Source organism: Labrus bergylta, chromosome 1 (genome assembly GCF_963930695.1).
Source record: "Labrus bergylta chromosome 1, fLabBer1.1, whole genome shotgun sequence".
Classification (NCBI taxonomy): domain Eukaryota; kingdom Metazoa; phylum Chordata; class Actinopteri; order Labriformes; family Labridae; genus Labrus; species Labrus bergylta.
In genome coordinates, this window is record NC_089195.1 from 24,506,475 (window position 1) to 24,524,833 (window position 18,359).

General features: G+C 39.0%; 1 protein-coding gene across 1 annotated transcript in view; it reads right to left on the reverse strand.

The window, feature by feature from the left end:
• The window catches only part of cntln (centlein, centrosomal protein), an 80,757-nt gene extending 72,688 nt beyond the window's left edge, over positions 1-8,069 (reverse strand). Inside the window, exons 1-4 of the mRNA XM_065964106.1 lie at positions 7,780-8,069; positions 7,451-7,538; positions 4,267-4,355; positions 2,257-2,341 (exon numbers count right to left, since the gene is read on the reverse strand). Of these exons, the coding sequence (XP_065820178.1) occupies positions 2,257-2,341; positions 4,267-4,355; positions 7,451-7,531 (255 nt within the window). The 5' untranslated portion in view covers positions 7,532-7,538; positions 7,780-8,069. The remainder of the gene's footprint in view (positions 1-2,256; positions 2,342-4,266; positions 4,356-7,450; positions 7,539-7,779) is intronic.
• Positions 8,070-18,359: the final 10,290 nt, after the last annotated feature.

Genomic DNA, 18,359 nt, shown 5'->3' on the forward strand with positions numbered 1-18,359 from the left:
AAGCCGCACACTTCCACACACTCATCTGACAGCCGACACACTTATTAATTGACACTTAACTCTCTTTGTAAATTGTTATAAATTTGGTAGTTAAAAACGTACGTTTCCCTGGTTTTTGTCAGGCCTTTAGAGCCGGGTCATGACAGAATTAAACATTAAAAATAAAACTTAAAACATTTAAAATATTGAATAAAAAATTGATCTGTAATGTATTATAATATTATTAGCTTTGTTAGCATTAATCACCATAATAATAATAATAATGAAAAAATAAAGAATAATCAATTAATAAAAAAATAATGGAAAATGACCAACACAATTTTAAGGGTATTGATTGATGTCAGCCTTATTATATTATATTCTCACCTTTACAATCAGAAATCACTGCCTTTAAAATTAAAACAACTTTAAAACAATTATTTAACAAAACAATTGGTATTAATTTTTCGGTCAAGACACATATTGATGAACTAAAATTTGAAGTAATGAAAAGAAATGAACGGCGTATATAAAACTATTTCGATCAAACTTAGCTTAATTTTGATCTAGAGTGAGTCACAAAGTATTATAAAGCTCCATTAAGATCAGTCCAATCATTTTAATGGCAGTCCTCTTTTGATGCTGTTAAATGTTCATTTCATGTTTTTGTGGCCTAAGAAGGAGGAGGCTGGCCTCTTAACACTACATCAGCTGGGGTTTGGCATTGGCTGGTAATCCAGAGCCTTCTGTGGGTACACCCCTCCTCTCAAATAACACTGTGCTCTGGGATGCAATTAATTGCCATGTTGAGGGAAAATCGCTCAGATATATCCAGATAGAGGATTTAGCGTTCCTCGCTACTCCTAGCTCGCTGTGCTAAGAACAGAAGGGCTTTAATAGAGATTTATACTGGAGAGCAGAAAATAAATTCAAACGTTGATAATGAGGTAGGCGAGAACAATTTGAAGCCCAGAAGTGCTCAATTGATAGAAGAGAAAAAGGGAGGGGGTTCCTCCAAGTTAGGAGGTCTAGGACAGAAAGATTAGCATTTGAAAATTCCCAGTGCAGTTCAAAAATGAAAGCTAATTATGTTCCAAAAATGAAAAAGGAGTAGTCAGGGCAGTATATAGAGGGGGAGATGGAATTAAAGAAAGGGAATAGGAGAGAAAGAATATTGTCAAAGTTGGAGAATTGAGATATCAAGAGAAGTGTAAGATCCTATAAGGAGTCAGTGGACCATACCTCTCCCAGAAAAAAAGGATGAAAAAACAATTATTCCCTATTAAGGTTTGTATGGTTCCAGACTGTTGTGATGAGAGGAAGATGGTCAGAAGGCCGAATGACACTCAGTGCTCTAAATAAGATTCTCAAAAGGTCTGCTTTAACTTTTGTTAAAAAGGTAAGTTTCATTACTATCATTTAAAGAGGAGAACGAGACAACTTCTACGTAAAAAAAAGACTCATTGAGGGTCCTTCTAGAAGGAAAATACAACTCCACCTACATATTTAAAAAAAACCTGCAGGCTGATGACTCTATAACAAGCAGTCTCATTAAAAAGAGCACAATTCTTGGATGAGGGACGCTAATGAAAGAGACTGACAGACACGCTTCAGTGAAGGGATGATGATTTGGAGTAAATTACATTAGTGATGTCATTATCGTTAGCCATTATACAGTCAGGAAAAATGACTCACGGAGAGAGGCAAAAGAAAGTAGGTGAGATATAGAGGAGTTGGAGGTGTGCAGTTGAAACACACACATTTAACCAACATTTGAGTAAGTTAAGAATATATTAGTCTTTGTAATCACACCCCTGAAAGAGAAAGATGATTTCATGCAGGATATTTTAAAAAGCCGTAAGTCAAACGAAACAACATAATAAAAAGGCTTTTCATTAAAATTTCAGAGAAGTAGTTTGGAGAGTGTTGGTTGGAGAGGTTAACGAGACACACCCTCATTTTGAACCTTTGGACAAGGCGTTGCTAAGGGCGGTTACCCCATAGTTGCTCGACTGATGCTGATCATTGGCCAACAAATATTATATATAGGATTTAAATTTATTTGAAATGCAATTGTATGTTTTTGAAAAAAGTAGGTTTACTTTAGAAATAAAATCTGATGACTGATTTCTACTTGACTGAAACATCTTATTACCAACAACTAGTCACTATTACCAGATTCATATTTCACTTCAAATTGAATTAACCCTCCTTATATTCATCTGTCTAAGAGAGATTCAGTAAACTCAGAGAGTTAGAGCAAACTGTTCTCTGTACCTGTTCCAGCTCTTGTATCTTGTAGTCTTTGGACTGAAGGATCTCCAACACTTTTCTGTCCTTCATCTCAGCTTTGTGCTTCTCGCTATAAGAGAAAAGAAAAAGGAATAAAGACACAAAAAAATTACAAAAACAAACAGAAATCAGTGTATTCAGTTCGTTAGCTGGTCTGATTGGTCTGATGTCATAAAGTTTCGGGGTTAGATTACTCAATAACTTTTAGTGTATCACTGCATTTACAGTCTTGTAGAACATGTTCAATAGATTTTAAAACATTTCAGTACCTGGAGAGCATAATTTAAAAAAAAGCATTTTATATTATTTAAATTCTGTTCATATAGTAAATTAAACCTACACTTATAAAACTGGTTATGAAAGGAGAGCTGCAGCATCAAACTTTTCTCTCTAGCCCACAAGTACCTCTTTTATCCTAATGAACTTTCGGAGAGACAAAAACAAGGCATCAATTGGGGACCTGTTTGTTTGGACTGCTTTAGGCCACCAGGGGCCACCCATTCCCTCCACTCATCACTTACTCCTACTACACCTCCCATCCTCGAGGCCCTTTCTCTCGTCTCTCTGCCTCTTCTGATCAGCCCTCTCCCCTGGCAGACAATGAAATAAGTATCTGGTGTCCCTGGAGGGGCTGGAACGCAAGCCGGCCGAGCTACATCTCCTTGTATATTGGCCTGTGTTCACCATGTCCTGAGCAACCAACCAATCACTCTACAAGATCCTCACAGGAAGGGGAGGGGGGGAGGGCAAACGGCAGTTCCCAGTGGGCACCAGCGCTTGACTGGAGTCGACACAATTACCATGTCAATATCCTCCTGCGCATCAGGTGATACAATACACATGCACTCTCTAGGTGCATGTTTCCCCCCCCCGACATCTCAGTGGACCAACATACTTTGATGGGTTTCCTTTGCGGCTATAAAGGAACTGAAGAGGATGAGGAGAAGGAATGAGAGGCACAGATACAGAGGAACTGCACGCTGCTGCATTACTTTTTACCCCTATTGAGGGTCTACTAACAACCATCAGGCCCCAAAAAGCATGTGATACGTACCCATGATAGTAAAAACTTTTGAATAAAGTTTTACATGCATTTCATTGCCAGATAAAACAAATCGAAGTAGAAAAAAAAACTGCTCAAACTGACGTGAAACCAGCATCAAAGGTAATATAAAGCTGAGGAAGTTTTGGTTTGTACCCCCTGTGGACAAAGCGGAACCTCTTAACTTATTGCTGACCTTGTCTTGTACATAAGTAGTATTTTCTGGAAAAGAAAGTCATACTAACCTTATTTTAGATGTAGAAAATGCAAATCAATATGAATCTCTGGTGAGTATATTTTTAAAGTCTGTTTTCTACAGTGTGCTGTCATTCGGCTTGGAGGACATCAACCCCCCAGAAGAGGTGACAGGTGTAAAAAAAAACTATATAGAAATAACTTATCTTCTCTCTGATTTTCTAGTTTGTTTTTTTAGGTCATATAGATGCTTTAGTAATAATTTCAGTCTGTGTATTAACGAGATAAAACTCCTCAAAGGAACTTTAAAGTCAAACTTTTTCTTCATAATAACAGGGGGTATATATATTTAATTTATCCAACTGTGAAAAGACCTGGACCTCTGTTCTTTTCTGAAAGTTCCCATGCCACTGTGTTTGGAGTGGCTTAGCCACCCTGCAAAAGAGGTCATATTCAATCTCACAATTTATCCGATAAAGACGAGTATTTGGCAGGAGTGTTTCAACTGTCCAGAGTGGGTGCTGCAGAGGAAGAGTGTTTTCATTAAAAGGGTTTCCATGGTTGAACTGCTAGACCGGGGATAAGAAGGCTTAAATCAGCATCTGCACCAGATTCCGTCGTAACCCCCGCAGGACGGCTGAGGTGCCTTAAACACCCCTTGAACGACTTTTCACACATATTTCCCTTCGCTCATGAGATAAAGGAATTTTCAGCTACTGAGCCTCTCAGGTAGCAATTTGAAAGATGAATCTACTCACCGCTCAACCACCAAGCTGACAGCCTGGGTCAAGTCTGGATTTGCCACTTGCAGGCGTTTCCATAGGGACCACACAAACTCCTTGTCTGCCTGTGAAAATAAAGGATTCAGTGAGTCAACAGCTGTTATTCCTGATTGAGATAAATAGCTTTAGATACATTTGTCTCACAGTGCAGTAAGACTTAAAAGGAAAGCTTCAGCACATCTCAGCATTTCAGGCTGAAAAACAAAAAATGAACAGGATGCTCAGTGACATTAGCATACGACAGAAGGGGGAGGCAATCAATAATTTAAATATCTTGTACAAAATAGTTTTTGATCCGGCCTGCCCTCTCTAATCATGAGCCTCTCCTAACAGGGATCTTCATCACTGAGATGTGACCTTGGACTCAAGGGGAGCAAGCATTGACACTTGTCATTATGCACTATTTATGACTGGGGAGAGCTGGGATCCAAATCAAAACACAGCAGTCAGGCTTGCATTTTCCTTATTAATCAATTGCGCTCGAGATATGTTTTCCTCCACAGCTCCAAAGTAACTAGCCCCAAAGAAACTCAAAACTGATGACAGAGAGAGTCATCTTCAAGTGGAGAAACCCAGCCAGCCTCTGACACATTTCCAATTCAAATTGTCTCCCTCTGCTTTTTCAAACATTTTTAAGCTACATTACATTTAATGAGGGACATCTAAAAACTACATTTTCTGACATTAAAAGACAGAATTATACCAAATCGACTTAATATAAAATTATCTGATAAATTATGTTCACATCATCATAAGATAAAAGTCATCCCTCCCACTGGAATCTACTGGTCTCCAATTAGTACATGAATTTTAACCCTCTTTTCGAAAGTGTCTCATCAATTATTTACTCAAATGGCAGAAGCAGACCTTGATAAGACCATGAGCTCAACATATAAAGTAGAAGGACTGTAAATTTCTGTCTTTATATGCATCTGTGTGTGTTTGTGTATATATGTATACTGTATAAACAGAGGCAGAGAAGAGGGATAGAGTACTCTTCAAATCAGCCCTGCAATGCCACTAACGATTAAATGAAGCATTACAGTTTGTTTGAATGTGATGGTTGGTCTCCCTCTGCCTGGCCTTTGGCTGCCATTAGTAGTTCCACAGACAAGTGTTCAGCCTGGACCCTCATCAAGAGCTCTCCTCAGCCGTGTGTGTATTTAAACATGCATTGATGTGTGTTTGATGATCGCTGAATTATTAAATTTTTTCAATCTAGACGCTGAAATACCATGGGCCAAACATACCACAGGCAGCCACTGGATCTCAGCCACATATTAATAAAATTAGAATGGTCTAGTAGGAACATTTTCTGGCCGACAGATGAGACTCTTTGTAGTTAATGGCTGTCCTGAAGTACATCTTGCCAGAGACTTAAGACATCAATGGTATTCAAATGCCACTATTTAAATGGTACACTGCACAACTAAAGGTCCTTATGAGATAGACAGAATCACTGATGTTCTGCTAGACAAGACCACCAAGGATGGTGTCTATGTCAGTTCAATGGGCAGCAGGGACCGTCTCAAATGATCAGGGGTATACTTACACTGTGATAATGTAGTGATTAAGAAAAGAAAGGCGTGGGTCTCAGTCCAAAGCTGCACTCATTTGTTTGTCAACATGTTTGAGGACAAAAGCCCTCTCAATGCTATAAAAACATACACTGTTGTAAAATTGTATTATGTTTTAGAGTGGTCCAAGAAGACTGACAACTGAAAGGACGGAAAGAGACAAATATGTCTATGAACAGCAGTTACCCGGAATTATGAGGAATAGAAGAAATAACTGGTCATTGGTTAAGAAACTGTGAGTTTGATACTATTCAATTTTGTCTACAATCCAATTTTTACAGAAAAAAACATCAGAAAGACTTTTGATTCCAAACTTTGTACCCTCTGTACATAGATTTGCGACACTATTCTCTAGTGAGTCTCGATATATCCTAGGATTAGACGTCAAACTCCCCTCATGTCAAACAAAACTTTAAACACAGCATAAATAAAGGTAGCAGGTATAAATGCAGTTTCTGTCAAACAACAACAACACCACAACAAATGTTCCTTCCCCTGGTGTCAGATGGTGTCTGTAGTCTAATAAAAACCCAGATGTAACACATCATGTGCTGAGCCTCACATCTGTCCGTCTACCTATATAACAAGGTACAGTATGCAAAGTGAGGATGCTTGGTTAAGTTCTCTCATGTTATTAGGCACCACCTGGTGGTGAGTATGCACGGACACCATCCCTCAATCACTGACTCATAAAGTGAACATGAAGGCTTCTCAAATCAGCTCATGAGCAAGTTGTGGACTTTGTTTTTTTTTTGAGAAAACAACTTAATGCACTTTGAAAGAAGATAACTGTTGCACATTATGTACTATCTTTGATCATCATTGTCTGGTCATTCTGAGACTTTTCAGTGAAAAGCATTGATGACTAAATTATTAAAACATTATTTATGCAATCAAGTTAAATCATTAAAAAAAATAACTGTGAACTTTAGTCATTAGCCCGGAAAGCATATTTCATGATGCAACGTGATAGCTTTTGAGTTCGATTTTGTGGAGATGAAACATGAACAGCTAAAAACAGCTGTCCACCTCCACCACCATGCTCCCTAGGAATCCTTTGATTTGAAGTATTGTTAGCAAAGAGGAGACACATAATGTATCTTATAGGTGAGTCATAAGTCAATCTGTGAACAAAATGAATTAAAAAAAAAAAAAGGTCATTTTGATTTAAACAGAACTGCTTTAAGTTCATCGTTTTCTGCCAGATATAAAAGTGAAAAATAAGAATGATGGTTGAAAGTAACTCAGAAATTAAAAATCTCATTTTTTTCCACCAATAAAGGAAATATACCGTACTTATGCTTCATCGTATGTAAATCTTGTTGTAAAGAAAAAATTGTCTGATGCATTAGTGCACTGTCAGTGTCACACTTCAATTGTAACTCTTAAGTTAAGTATACTACATAAAGCATTACCTGAAAGCCAAGTGAGCCCTAAAACGGTCAGCACTTGTATAAAGTTATTATGTTAGAAGAAAGCAAGCCCTCAATATTTGTGCTTCCTATAATATAATACATTTTAACAGTTACAACAATGTATTTGCACATCTCTGTGCACACACACACACATTCATACATACATACCTGGCACTGCAGTAACTCGTCTGATAAACTCTGTACCTGCTCCTCCAGAACCAGGACGCGAGAGTCGTCTTCAGAGGACATTTTGGGACTAAAAAAAGAAAGCAAAAATAACAACTGAGGATCGTTTAGAGCCTCTAAAGTAAAAAACCTGCTGTGCAGCGACAGTATCAGCATATTGAACGTATGTAATCACACAGCTTATTCGAGGCGAGTTTCTGTTTTTTGAAAGCTACCTAGTCAGGGGATCCGTATTTTACATCTTATGTTAGCTTTATATATGCAATAATAGCACACTGGAAGTGAGAGACTGTACACAGTTTGTCCTTTACCTTTATCGATAGCTCGCTAACCAGGCAGATAGCAGCTACTGTATATATCTAAGCTAGCGTTAGCCACATAATAAACACTGATGTTTTCCGTCCCCCTGTCTGCTGTTGACATCCTTCAGCGTCTTGTCACTTTACCCAAGTGCGTCACTGCATGCTTCAACGGTAGAGTACACTTTAAAGCCTTTTCAACAAAAACCAAAACAAACTATCTGGTACGAATCACACGGTTGTCAATGACTACCGAGGCGTCTTCTTCCTCTCAGTTTCAAACAAGCCCGCTGTTTTTTCCGTTTCAGTCCGGTCCCTCCGCGTCATCGAAATCACATCAGTTTACGACAGGTACCGTCACCGTACGGCAGAACGAGAGGTTATCCGGATCCAAATGCAGTGGTTTCTAGAGGTGGGTCAAAAATAATCACAAATTGTTTTTGTTTTTTTTGTGTGTGTGTGTGTGTTTTCAATACGTTTAACACAAATTCAGCAAAAGTATAGATTAACAGGGGAAACTCTGGGTCAAACTTTGATACTCTTCAGAACCTTGTCTTCTTATTGTCTTTATTTATATAATAAGGACACTTAAACAGTAGGCTACTATACCTGACCATAGGCTACTATCCTTTTCCCCCTAGTTAAGCATATTTAATGAGGAGCCTTTGTGTTAAAAAAAAAAGTTTGAAAATCAATAGACCAAACCTAATTTTTTCTAGGATTGGGCCTTCAATACTTTTAAATGATCTGTGGCCTATTTGTTTCAACACCCAAATAAGCAGCCTTTTATAAGGATATTAACTATATATAATATAAATATATTTCTTGAACTTGTTGATCACATTTGAAAGCATAAACAAATAATAGTAAACAATGATTGATTAGAAAGAACAGCGTCCATAGGTTCAGATATCTTGACATATGAAATCTTGATTGTGTACATTGTTAGGCGGTGTGATGAATTGCCCTGGTGGCGACTTCTTCAATCAGCTCATGTCTCCTGCTGAGCTCTCATCAGGAGCACATTTTAGCTGACCAAGGCCAACTCTGAGCAACAGTTAAAATCAAGTTCATATCACTATGGCTGAAATCCATTGGCTCTAAATTATGAATAACTTATATGTGAGAGAATTCTTAAACGTCTGATGCAGTGGATGGTGAATATGCAACTTTATGTGTGTGCAATGATACATCTGTGTTTTCTGCTCACTTAATCACTTTTAGGCTTATTATAGCATGCTGAGCTGGACTTAATAGTAGGCCAGTTACCTTTCTAATAAGGGTCAGGCCATTTTTTAGATGTAATTCAGGGCCTTACATCCCCTTGCTAGTTAAAATGAGCAAATGTATCTGATGACATTTTACAGTAATCTATTGCATATCTCGAGTCAATGAAGGTTGAATGACCCTTGTTTGCACTCTGTCACACTGTCACACTATCGCTTGTTACTGAGCTTGAATAGAACTCAGCAGTCACAGCAGTCTGTGTGTTTCATAACATCAAATCAAATCAAGTGAAAACATGGACCAAAAAATGAACAAAGGTTCATTCCAAACCCTCTACAATTATTCCAGGACATTCAAAACACTAAAACGAAATGAAATGTTTTATAATACAAAAAAAGAAGATAATGTGTTAAAATACTGTTATTCATCCTGTATGTATTTTGTTAAAAATTTCCATCTTTCCATTTTTATTTCTCTTGCATATTAAATACATTAAATGTTGTCTGATTTTCTGATTTAAATTGTTTGTCATGAAGTCTGATTTAATAAAAAAGTACACACTAATCTTATTTATATTAAAATGTCAATTTAATTTAAACCTCAAAAAGCTATCTTTGTGATGACATTCGAAGACTTTCAGACTAAACTAGTTTTTATGAGCGTAGCACACACATGATGTTTCAAAAAGAATTAGAAGATAGGATTTATTATGTCCAGATTTCATTTAAACAGTGCCTAAAGGTCGACAAGTGAGATCAAACCCAAAAAGTGTAATTCAAAAGTGCAACAGAAAACATCAAAGAAATGTGTCAAATGACAGCAACATAAAGAAGAAACGTATTCATACAGGACTTTTAGCTGTTGAACCATTTCACACACATGTAGTGCATAGAATGAGTCCCCATGTGTGTGCAAGTGCTCTTTTACAAGCCTATAAATCCCTGTTGTTATGTCAAAGATCGAACATGAATAACAGTGAGGAAAGATGACACTGAGATCTGATATTGATCTTTATGGAGCTTTTTAATGCTTCAAATGTTGTTTTTCCTTTTATAGAAACACTCATATCTAACTCCTGTTGATACTTGTCCTTTTAATGATCTATCCTGAGGTCAAAGACATTATGCACAATATGTCTTGTATCTTGAATCCATAAGTGGGAGCAAGAGAAAATGAACAAAGACATGTTTGACATCTGTTTGCTGGTGAGACAAGACATCTCCATATTGTGTGGTTAATGTACTTAAAGGTCCAGCCCAGGATTTGAAACACAGGGTGAGAGAGGAAAATTAAGAAATATGAGGACTAGCACTTCTCGTCAGTTAGACAAATGTTGGTTCATCTGCTCACTGCTTCACACACACATACATGCAAAGAGACAAGATGCAATTGACATAGCATGATTAGGCTGTTCCTTGACCCACGAACACTGCCTCTCATTAAGGTCCTCATTTGCGGAACAATTTCAGAGGCAGTAGACTGGTACATAATGTGCAACATCTGCCTGTTCCCTGTTTCTTGTACAGACACACAAACTGACACATGGCACACATTAATTAGTTTAAACTACATCTATAGATTTAAAATACAGTTATCACAAGACTAAACCAGCCAGAGACAAAAAAAAAATGTCAGGCCCACTTTCTTTTACAATAAAGCTTGAAAGTGACTCATTAGGAAGCGGTAAAATACAGTGAATATAGTGATAAATCAAAACAATTCTCTCTGATTGAGCCAGTAACTCAAAGGGATCTTCTTCTTACCATCCCTTCTTTCATCATCAAAATGCATATAATTTGGCCCCAGACACTTCCAGTCACTTGCATGTTGCACACAGACATGTCCCACCATGTTTTGACAGTTCCTCCTGCTGCTGCTCTTTCCTACAGTATATGTCTGAAGCAGCTTGTAACTCCTTCTTTTAAGTGTTTGTTGTCTGTGCCACTAATGACAGATTAATCCACATCTGAGAGTGTTTTAGGCACATAAAAGACAGACCTCGGGGGAAGGGAGTCTTATTTCTCCAACGATGAGCTTCCTGCATTTACAGTGAAACAAACTTGAACACCTTTACTTTTAACACTGTCATTGTTTGATTTTAGGCCTGCCTCTTCAAAACCATCACTAAAGGGCGTACACTTACCGCTGCATGCCGTGTTGCAATATTTAGTCCACAGGTTTTGTCATGTGTGGGGTAAATGTTTCAAAGTCTTTGTTGTGATATTTGGCCATAAGAGTAAATCATCACTACCTTAACAATATATATATATTCTTTATTGATTTATTATTAATATATATATTTGTCTCTTTATATTTTTTCACCTATTTATTTTCATTTATGTGTTTTTCAATATGTTAAGAATGTTAAAGTGTTAAGAGTATCTAATAATCGTGATTAGAATGTTTGCCATCATGTAGCAGCTCTACCTATTTGCTCTCAAAAGTTGTGATTTTTACATCTTAAAGTGGAAATTCATACTGCAAATTATAAAAGACTTATCCGTTTAAGTCTGCAAGGTACATTTGCTTCACGTCTCTTTTTGGTTTTCTTGGCATAGTTTAGTGGTATGTGCGCCGTGTACGGAGGCTGAAACCCTCAAAAGGTGGCCAGCGGTATGAGTCCGACCTGTGGCTCATTTCCTGCACATCATTCCCCCCTCTCTCTCTCGCCCTGGTTTCTGACTCTATCCACTGTCCTGTCTCTAAATGAAGGCAGAAAAAAAACGACATTTTTAGCTTTCTGTGGGTTTTACCAGTATGTACATCATTACTATCTTACGAACCTGCAAAAAAAATCAAACATACGTTTGCAGTTTAAAAATCCTTATGTCATTGAACATTATCTTTTAAGAGTACATATTGATGCAACTGTTTTGTTTTTGGTCTTTACATTTCTATTGTCTGTTTGGCGACTGCTTTTTTATTTTCTGGCTGATCACCCGGGCAAAAGATTGAACCCACAAAGAGCGGTTTTCCTGATTGTTTTAATCTTCAATTATAAAATCTGAAATATAACTATTATGACTAAGTCAAGAGTTTTCACACCTAACCCTTACTTCCTTAAAATCACATCAATATAAATAATCAAATTAATAGTAAAAGACTTGTCGTTTTTTTGTATAAGTAACACTGTCACAAAATGAATCATACATACCTTGTTAAACTTTATATTTGACAACATCTCTGTTCAGCAGAAACAGTCTGTTAAGAAAACAGAGTGTATCCTACATTCAATTCTATTTTTAGCTTGTCTGCTGCCAGTCATGGGAGTTGTAGAGGGTATGTGGAGTGTTTAGAGCGAGATATGGTCACGTGATAAAACATGTTCGTCTGACTGAAACAGACGACTTTTCTGTCATGACTAAAACATCTTTTAACAGTTGGGGTTTTTTTAGATTTATTTTTGGGCTTTTTGTGCCTTTATTGGAGAGAGAGGACAGTGGATAGAGTCAGAAATCAGGGAGAGAGAAAGAGAGTGGGGAATGACATGCGGGCAAATAGCCACAGGTAGGATTTGAACCCGGTCCGCAAGCTTGTTGGACTACAGCCTCCATACATGGGGCACGCGCACAAACCAATGAAGGGGGTTTCTAGTTGTGTTGCTTTGCTTCCCTACCTGACCAAACTACTTAACCTGTCACTATAGCATAGCTTTTTTTTTAAATGGTAAATAGACTTGAGCTTTTATAGCTTCTAGTCTTCTGACTACTCAAACACTTTTACTCTGCATGTCACACCTACCCATTCACACACTGATGGTAGGGGCTTCTATGTAGTGAGACCATCAGTAACTAATCCTTTTCATCCACATTCATACACTGCTGACGAAGCAGTGGGAGCAATTTGGGGGTTAAGTGTCTTTAAGTGGCCTTCCGGTTAAGAGACGACGACTCTACCAACAGAGCCACTGCCACTCCGTTTCAACTTCACTGGATGATACAAATTAGATGTGACCGATATGTATATCTGCAAATGTAAACCAGCGGTTTATTGACGATGCTTTTGTGCATCTCTCGTTGCACGATTGGTAAAACAGTTAAGAGCTTTCCCTTGAAACAAAGACACCTCTTGCATTGTAAATCCCAATAAGCATGCTTGTCTCACTTCTGTTCTACCTCAGCGGAGCCGTGGGGAAGTTTCAAGCGCTAGACAGCATTTAATCTACCAGGGGAAGAAGAAGAGGAAGAAGAAATGACACTGAGTTGTGATCATGCAAATGCACCTGCATGAAAAATTCAAGAGCCAAACGACAAGCCCCTGTGTGCAGGCGCTGACAGACGAAGGAAGAGAGGCACAACGTGACACTCCGTGGAGGATTGTGAAAGCAGTCTCCGCCTGCCGCCTCAGGTAAAGCGGGGATATTGTCTGCATTAATGTGGCCTCGCTTTGATGCTCAGGGTAGAAAGAAGCTGAGAACTGCTTGAGTTGACAATAGGTACTAAAGAGTCACAAGTCCCCAGATTTAAAGGCGCAATGATTGTACAAGTGCCAGCGGGGATGTCGAATGTGCTGCGTGTTTAGCAGAACATCACTCCCTCTCTTTGTGGAAATGAGACAGGCTCTAACATGTGCGAGGCTTTGAACACAGTCACTTTGTAGCATGCTGATGGCTCTATTTGTCGGCTGTTAAGAGGGAACACGATTAGATAATAACAAGCTGTTATCACATTTGCCATTTCAAATTGAAATTGGCCACCCTCAACAGTTGAATTCATGCGCAACAGAAGACGTTTAAAGTGTGTTTGTACACATTTCTATTAAAGTCATGCCCTGAGGATGGTTATTATATCTCTCACTGGAGTCCGTGGGAGAATTATCTGCTACTCTTGACCTTAAGCATGAGCCATCCTCATGCGGAATCCTGTGAGACCTTGGACTGTCTTACAAAACCCCAGGACAGAGAAACCATTGATTACCACTCCTCTTCCCTCTCTTCAGCCTTTAGACATACGGTATCTGTGCACCTAGATCACAAAATTCTGGCTCAAATCCTTCCTTCGTCACAAACCTTACACTCTATCTGTGCTGTCATGTGCATTCCTGTATGCATGTGATGTCGCTGACCTCCCCTGAGGCCCCCCCTCCCCTCGACAACATGCTGTGTGCACAAGCCCCCTTGTTCACGTCCTAACCCCTGCCCCGGTGATATGACGTGGACCTCTGTCTGCCTCCCATCTGATGACCTTCTGCTCCTATCCTCGACAGACGAGCGCCCTCATAAAGGAGGAATTGATCCACAGCAGCGTTTTTTTTGTGTATTTGTGTGTGTTTGTGTGCTTGTGTGTATCCACAGTCCTACGAACCTTAGGGCCACACTCAACTCACAACTCACCCAAGTAGTGTGCCATCCCGACCCTGGTTACCCCCCTCAGGATGTGTGGGAACAGAGAGTTGGGCTATTTCCCTTGGGCTCTTTCTACGGAGCTTGTCCTTTGCTTGGTGAAAGGGTAAATTAAGGTGGTCAGGTTGTATTTAAGTTCATATTTCCCCCGAGTGTGAGAGAAGAGGAGACCAAGGACATGGGACATTGATCGAGTAAATGCTGTCCAGTTGGAAAAACAGCCGTCAGATGAGAAAAAGTATTTGTCTTAATTCCAACACCTGTGGTTCCATTTCTATGGGTTTAGGGGAGTCATACTTAACTCATAAAGATTAAGAATTGTCCCTCAATCACAGTACAATTTTACTGAAGTGTTTCTCTTTAATACTCTTTGTCTTTTTTGATCAAACTCCCTAAATGACCGTTATGATTTTCTTGTGTATCCAAATTTAAAGTTGAAGGATACGGGATTTCATTTATTTAAAATACAATGAATTTATTGATTGGGTTCATATCTAAACTTCACTACAGTCATGTACACAGACAGGGTGGGGTAAATGTTCTTGTACGACAGGTTTACATCACATCACTGCAGTGAGTAATAAAGACACCTTTATTGCCCAAACATTCTCCCGTTTGATAAAGGGAAATAGATAATCCAGTCCAGGCAAACTGACCTTTCCTGTGCATAGTGAGAGCGACTTAATAAACAGGGACCTCCCAGGATTTGATGTGTCCACGAGTGTGGAGCGGTAGCTGCCGATGGTTCCCCCAGGAGGAGGATCACTTCAGTAGAAGGTTCAATAGCTCATTATCAGGTCCCACCGGATAATTAGTGAACAGTAGGATCCTGTCACAGGGACAAATACTCCACTTTCCTCTCAAGCTGCATGCAGTGCTTACTTGTACAGTACACATGAAATGTTGTTGTGACATCCAGGTTGGTATACAGCAGAGGCCACATGGGATGGATTTTTTTTTCCGGCTGGTACAAATATCACACCTTTCACAGCAAATGACATGCAGTACACATTTCAAGACTTGGGACCACAGTCCATCCTGTATGATACATTTAATAGTTTAGAAAACAAACTTGTCAGAGCTCTCTGGTGGATGGAAGAAAATGTTTTTCACCATACTGTCTATACAGGCTGCTTAGTGAAAGTAGCTCTTCAACAGAAGTAGCTGCAGTTCTCCAGTGTTTGCTGTATTGTTCAGCAGTCAAAGCCTGATCCATAATCACTATCAATATTGCATAAAACTCCAGAAGATAGACTGAAATAGAAGAAAAACGATAAAGCTACATAAAACCTGTAGAAGACAGTTTTCCAATGCAATTTTGGTTACTTGTCTGCAGACATGTATTTATATTCATAATTATATACTGGTAAAAAATACATAATTACTGGTACCTACAGCTTTGACATGCCCAATTGAATCTTTAAGTTCTTGATTAAAAGTCAATGCAGGTCCGTAAGCCTTTGCGTATGCAGCTGTATCAGACTGACAGATCATGTGACCGGCATATTTTTCTTGGATGTTAGATGGTTGATGAATTCACTTCAACCATGTCAGTGAAGGTGTCTTGTGAGTCTCTTGTTGCTATTCTTGCACTTAATTGCACACCTCCACATTGCACTTTTACATCTCTCAGTTAAAATGTCCATTTTGACATTTTGGTATGAGCGCTTGACTGATTTGACTGTGATTTTGTATATTGTTTCTTATTTAGTTGTGTTGTTTCCTTATTTTAACTTTATTTTGGTTTTACTTTCGATGTTGCCCTTGTCTCATGCGTGCTCCCGCTGAATAACAAATGTTCCCTTGTGGGACAATAAAGAAACTGAAATATGTTTTAGGAAAGTTTACATGCTGCAGGGATTATTTTCAGTTGCATTTTTCTATTCTGAGAGTAGGGAATAATGCATTGGCAGTGCTTCAAGTTGTTCATATGTAGTAAGCCACAGTAAAGCTGGCATAATATTGATTTTGAAATTTGCCTGGATCTATGAAATGAGACCAGATTGTATACTGTGTCCTGGATGAAGTACGAGTTACAAGAGCCACGAAAGCCTTTTGGATTAGTTAGGGTAAAGAGAATGCTTTTAGATATCATGCGTAGTCTCTCTAACAAACTGACTTGTAAGAGTGGATAATATAGAAAAACAAATCACAAGCAATCTCGATAAGTGTTTTGCTGATTTTTTGTTTGAGCATTTGGGAACTTTCCACACTGGTGCTCTGTTGATTTCAAAAAGTTTATTTCATTAGTGTATTTGTAATGTATAAATATGATTTCAAAAAGGTGATGGTGTGGACCCCTACTCACATCATTTCACATACTGTACTTTATATAAGATCTATTCCTTTATCAAAACATCAATCAGGGGGAAAGAACTATTTGCCTCAACAACAATTATCTATAGGAACGATCAGCCCTGCACAATCAGCCCACTCATAAATGTAGGAGCACATTTGTTTGAAACAATTATGAACTAAAGAGATTGCTAGAAGCTGCAAAAAGGAGTGAGGCTATCCACACTTTGGATGTCATATCAATACCATACAATCACATATCTTGTATTAATCATGACCATTTAAAAGCTTTGCAAGATGCTAACAGCTACAAAAAGGTCATGTAGCTTTGATGTGCACTTTCTGTCATATTACTCATCCACAGCTCCTGTGTCTGTACGGCTAATGATCAGAAACACTTCCTAAGGCAGATTTTAAGCAGCATCAAAGCTTTGAAAGTCCACACAAAGAGATTCAAACACCTTGTTTTTTTTATTTTTTTCCTGGACAATCCTTTAAAGGCTTGTTGTTTTGTTGCTCACATAAGTATGTAATATCTCATTTAATTAGCAATGTAAGCCCTCTGACAAACAGGCATATGGTCCTCGCTCTCCCACGGCCTTGGCCAGCCAATGAATATGCATATCCTGGGACCCGAGTAGCTTGTTACCCTGGAATGAATTCTACACAAGCCTAATCCCTGATCTATTATTTACCCCTTGACCAAACATGCAAGTGGGGCTTCCAGACGCTTGACTTGATAGAAATGACTGCCCTGGGATTGGACTGCCTCTCTCTCTCTCACCCCCGTGCAGGAGCCAGGCTGAGGAGCTTTGTGTGTCTCTCTTTCTGCTTCACACACGACTCGCACGCACACACACACACGCGCACACCCCTCCCGCCTTCAGCTCCTCGTTCTTGAGATGTCTCAGTCAAACGTTGAGCAAATCCTGCGATAAACCAGAGCACTATTAAACTTTGATGAGCGCACCCACGTCTGATGGACACAACTGAGAAAATCTGTGCCACATCCCAGCAGTGCACGCGCATACACACCATAAACTATTTCAAACTTCCTTAAACACGTGTGCCAATGTGTGCGCGCGCATGAGGCGTGCGTAAAGTGTCCTCGCGAGGGCAGAGGAAGTTAAAAAAGGGAAAGTAAGTGCCACTCAAAAGTTAATGCATGGTTTAAATGATGGCAGGGAATTTAATATATATATATATATATATATATATATATATATTAAATATATATTTTTTCCCCTGTAATGTTTATTGCACACTAAATCATTTTCCAATATGTTGCATTATTTGATAAAGCAAAAATATACATATACAGGCAACACCAAACACACTCAGGTTCATTGCTTCTTTTCACCCGAATCAGTATTGCGGCATCTTTTGCCGATTTCCTATCTTAGGGCTGAGGATTTTTGGCACACTTTTGTCGTTCACTTGTGTGACTCTTCCCTCCTGACACAAAATCGTCAATCAACCCTCTGCACCGCAGTCACTCGGGTTACAGTCACACACTGTGAGTAAAACTCTTGTCTGAATTACAGCAGCCACCTTCTCTGCAGCCCCGGACCGTCCGCAGCTCTCCTCGGCGCGCTGCGCTGACTCTGCAGAAGGATCTCATCGTGGAAGTGTGTGAGGCGTTTTTCTTCGTTTCCCCCTGAATAGGAGACGCTTTCACAACCAAGCATTTGGCTGTCAGCGACCCTGACCAACTTCTTGGCATCTTCAG